This window comes from Sapajus apella, unplaced genomic scaffold (genome assembly GCF_009761245.1).
Source record: "Sapajus apella isolate SASKATOON/1434 unplaced genomic scaffold, GSC_monkey_1.0 scaffold146, whole genome shotgun sequence".
Lineage (NCBI taxonomy): Eukaryota > Metazoa > Chordata > Mammalia > Primates > Cebidae > Sapajus > Sapajus apella.
Genome location: NW_022437086.1, coordinates 1,669,655 through 1,674,441, shown reverse-complemented (window position 1 = coordinate 1,674,441; position 4,787 = coordinate 1,669,655). Strand labels below are relative to the sequence as shown.

General features: G+C 50.3%; 1 protein-coding gene across 1 annotated transcript; it reads right to left on the bottom strand.

The window, feature by feature from the left end:
• Positions 1–981: 981 nt before the first annotated feature.
• NUPR2 (nuclear protein 2, transcriptional regulator) lies at positions 982–2,576 on the bottom strand. Its single transcript, XM_032264668.1, has 2 exons — positions 2,203–2,576; positions 982–1,204 (listed from the first exon to the last, which is right to left on the bottom strand). The coding sequence occupies exon 1, from the start codon at positions 2,512–2,514 to the stop codon at positions 2,221–2,223; it is 294 nt and encodes a 97-aa protein (XP_032120559.1). The 5' UTR covers positions 2,515–2,576; the 3' UTR covers positions 982–1,204; positions 2,203–2,220.
• Positions 2,577–4,787: the final 2,211 nt, after the last annotated feature.

Below are 4,787 nucleotides of genomic sequence, written 5' to 3'. Positions count from 1 at the left end.
GGTAGAAATCTTTTTTGTTTTGTTTTTTGAGATGGGAGTCTTGCTCCGTAGCCCAGGCTGGAGTGCAGTGGCATAATCTCGGCTCTCTGCAACCTCAGCCGCCCAGGTTCAAGTGATTCTCCTGCCTCAGTCTCTCGAGTAGCTGGGACTACAGGTGCCCACCACCATGCCTGGCTAATTTTTATATTTTTAGTAGAGATGGAATTTTGCCATGTTTGCCAGACTGGTTTCAAACTCCTGACTTCAGGTGATCTGCCTGAGCCTCCCAAAATGCTGGGATTACAGGTGTGAGCTACCGCACCTGGCCTGGCCAACATGGTGAAACACCACCTCTACTAAAAATACAAAGAAATTAGCTGGGTGTGGTGGTGGGCACCTGTAATCCCAGCTGCTTGGAAGGCTGGGGCAAGAGAATCGTTTGAATCTGGGAGTTGGAGGTTGCAGTGAGCCGAAACTGTGCCACTGCAGCCTGGCGCCTGGTAACAGAGCAAGACTCTTGTCTCAAAAATAAAAAAAAGAGGCCGGGCACGGTGGCTCAAGCCTGTAATCCCAGCACTTTGGGAGGCCGAGGCGGGTGGATCACGAGGTCAAGAGATCGAGACCATCCTGGTCAACATGGTGAAACCCTGTCTCTACTAAAAATACAAAAAATTAGCTGGGCATGGTGGCGTGTGCCTGTAATCCCAGCTACTCAGGAGGCTGAGGCAGGAGAATTGCCTGAACCCAGGAGGCGGAGGTTGCGGTGAGCCGAGATCGCGCCATTGCACTCCAGCCTGGGTAACAAGAGCGAAACTCCTCCGTCTCAAAATAAATAAATAAATAAATAAATAAATAAAAATAAAAAAAAGAAATCATACATATATTCCTATCTTTGGTCTCTCCCCACTTATCTTTGTGACCGGCCTCTTCTTTACAGATAAGAATAAATCATTTGTGGACTTGAAAAGAGTTACCATGGTAACTGAAAAAACCCCAGAAGAGTTAAAATGCCATTCGTGCTGCTCTCTTTTATTAATAAACCCTAAGAAGGCTAACCCACTTGGACACTACTTAATTAACAATCAATCAGTAAGGAAAAGATATCGAAGGAGTAAACTTAAGTGAAGGTGAAAAGTTCTGTTGACCAAACATGGATTCTCTCCTCCTTAGAACCAGGTTACAGTTGGAGTTACAGCAAATACTTTAAACACGTCCTTCGGGCATCCTGTAGGAAATCAGACAAAAACACAGATCAGTTATTCTTTCTTTTTTTTGACACAGGGTCTCACTCTGTCGCCCAGGCTGGAGTGCAGTGGGGCTATTAGGGCTCACTGCAGCCTTGACCTCCTGGGCTCAAGCAATCCTCCCGCCTCAGCCCCGCAAGTAGGGGGGACTACAAGCACACGCCACCACACTCAGCTAATTTTTTGTATTTGTATTTTTGTAGAGATGGGGTTTCACCATATTGCCCAAGCTAGTCTGGAACTCTTGAGCTCAAGCGATCCGCCCGCCTCGGTCCCCCAAAGTGCTGGGAGCCACTGCGCCGGGCCCAATTACTTTTTTCAGTCTGAGCATGAGCACTGGAAGAAAAGCTCTCACTTGCACATATTTTTTTTAGAGGCAGGGTCTTGCTCTGTCACGCAGCTGGGAGTATACTGGCCATCTCGGCTCACCATAACCTCAACCTCCCTGGCTGGATCGCTTACATCTTTAAAAAGATGTTTTCGCTGGGTGCGGTGGCTGACGCCTGTAATCCCAGCGCTTTGGGAGACGGAGGCGGACGGATCACGAGGTCAGGAGTTCGAGACCAGCCTGACCAACATGGTGAAACTCTGTCTTTAAAAAAAAAAAAATTAGCCTGGCGTGGTGGTGTGCTCCTATAAACCCAGCTACTTAGGAGGCTGAGGCAGAAGAATCGCTTAAACCCGGAAGGCGAAGGTCGCAGTGGGACGACACCACGCCACCACACTCGCCTGGTTGACAGAGCGAGACTCTACAAAAAAGAAAAAATATTTTCTTCGTTTCCTAGCCCCTTCGTACAAAACTGCAAAAGCTTTAATGCTATTGTAACGGCCGTCAGTGGCCAATCTGAGGGGTACAACTCCCTAACGCCGGGAAGCCTCAGAGGGGGCCGATCCTGCCCAGAACGAGTTGCACAGGGCGGCGGGGGTCGCTCCCGGGGTCCCCGGGCCCGGGCTGAGGGAGGAGGCGGGGAGCCCGTACCCAGGTGCAGGCTTAGGCTCAGGCAAGGCGAGTGCGGGGCCGTGGCTGCAGCTGGCGCTGGCGGCGCTTGCGCTGGCCATTGAGGAGCTTCTGCAGGACCTTACGCTCGTGGCCAGCGGGCGCCGGCCGGTTGGTGCGCAGCGCCTGCTCGCGCCGTGTCCGGCCCTTGCTGCGCCCGGCCCCGCAGGCCTGGAAGTCACGCAAGTAGTAGTAGTCCAGGCAGTCGTAAAGCTCCTCCTTGTGGCTTATGGGTGACGGCGGCCGGGCAGGAGCCTGCGGACACGGAAAGGCCTGCTCGGCATCGGAGTCCATACCGCCCGGCCGCCAGCGGCCACCCGCCCGCGCATGCGCGCTCCCGGGAGACCCCAGCAGGCCCGCCTCCAGTTCCGATTGGCTCCGCATGAGGGGCGGGCCTCTGAACGTCACAAAGGCGCGCCTTCGCGACGTCACGGAGGCCGGCCTTCGGCGGCGTCAGGGGTGCGGTACAGCTCCTGCGGCTGGGCTGCGTCCTCCTCAGAGTGTACCCTGGCAACCGCGACCTTCCCGCCAGGTCCTGTGTGTTGCTGGCTGAAGAAGGGCAGTTGACAAACTCCGATCCAGCAGAGTGTTTATGTTGGTCAGAAATAGAAAACTATGTCGGCCCGCCAAAGCGGGAGGATCCCTTCAGGCCAGGAGTTCAAGAGCATCCTGGGCAACATGGCGCGACCCTATGTCTGTAGTCCCACCTCAGCCTCCCAGTTACTTGAACCCCAAGGTTCAAGGCCACAGTGAGCGATGATCCCACCACAGCACTCCAGCCTGCGAGACAGGTAAACCCTGCCTAAAAAGATTAAAAAGAAAATTATCCAAGTGTGCAACAGGGAGGGACCGCTTAAAGAAAACATGAGGCTGACTGGGCCCTATATTCCCAGCACTTTAAGGAGGCCAAGGCGGGAGGACGGCTTTGACTCAGGAGTTGGAGACTGGCCTGGGCAACATGATGAAATCCCATCTCTACAAAAGATCCAAAAATAGCTGGGTGCGGTGCATGCCTGGCCTAATTTTAGCATTTTTTGTAGTGATTGGGGGTCTCGCTATATTGCCCAGGCGGGTCTCAAACTCCTGGGTTCAAGCAATCTTGTCACGTTGGCATTAAGAGTTGTTGGGATTACAGGCATGAGCCACCACCCCAACCTGGGTTAGGCTATTTAATAACAGAAGAAAGTTCTTGGCCAGCCTACTGGCTAACGCCTGTAATCCCAACACTTTGGGAGGCTGGGACGGCCAGATCACCTGAGGTCAGGAGTTCGAGACCAACCTGGCCAACATGGTGAAACCAGGTCTCTACAAAAAATATAAAAATTAACTGGGTGTGGTGAGCATGCCTATAATCCCAGCGACTCACGAGGCTGAGACAGGAGAATTGCTTGAACCCAGGAGGCAGATGTGAGCTGAGATTGCATCACTGCACTGCAGCCTGGGTGACGGACTCCAGAGTTTGAGACCAGCCTGGGAAATGTAGTGAAACCCTGTCTCTCCAAAAAAAAAAAAACAGATGTAACCATGTGACTCCAGCTACTTAGGAGGCTGAGGCAGGAAGATCACTTGAGGCCAGGAGCTCAAGGCTGCAGTGAGCTATGATCATCCCACTGCTCTCCATCCTGAGCAATAGAATGAGACCATGTCTCTAGAGAGCTAGCTAGCTAGATAATTGATAGTTTTCTATTAGAAATTGTTTTCCTAGATTTGAACATTTTTTCTAAAGTAGCATTCAACACATCAGCATTTTACAGTGTTATTAGTTGTGAATATGATTATGTTTTTCTGAAATACAGTATCCTTTACAAAAGCAGTTTTGTCTTTTCTTTCAAAGCACATAGGTGGGTCCTCAAGTGAATCTGTCTGATGTTAGCGACCTTGGTACCATTTTCTCCAGTTGATTGGAACTGTCAGTCAAGAATTTCAGGTCACTGTTGGCCTTAGAGGAAGAACCCAAAGGCAACAAGCAAGGGTGCTGGTGTCCAGTTGTCTTCTAGAAGCATTTTCACCTTCCCTTAAGGTTTCCATTGATGAACTTGGAAGTACTGTTGTAGAGTTGACCCAGTGCTCCCCCAGCACCTTTGTATATTGGGCCAAATATACATGCCTTACCTTTATGAGAGGTGCCCTGGTAGACAAGTGGAGTTATGCACGAAGTCTGTCTCAGCTGCACTGTCCAGAGATGCAACATGGTTCAATCAAATAACATTCTCTGAGTCCGTTTCTTTAGCTGTAAAATAAGAATAACAATTATACCCATATAAAAAGACAGCTTATCGTATTTGGGTGGTTTTTCATTGTCTATGAAACTGTCTTTAACACGGTAATTATTTTCTTTGCCATACCACATGATTTTTTTAACATGGAGTCTTTTTTTTTTTTTTTTTGTTGGGGTCTCACTGGTGGTGCTCAGGCTGGAGTGTAGTGGCATGATCTCTGCTCACTGCAGTCTCCTCCTCCCAGGTTCAAGCAATTCTCCTGCCTCAGCCTCCTGAGAAGCTGGGATTACAGGTGCCCACCACAACACATGGCTAAATTTTTTTTCTTTTTTTGTATTTTTAGTAGAG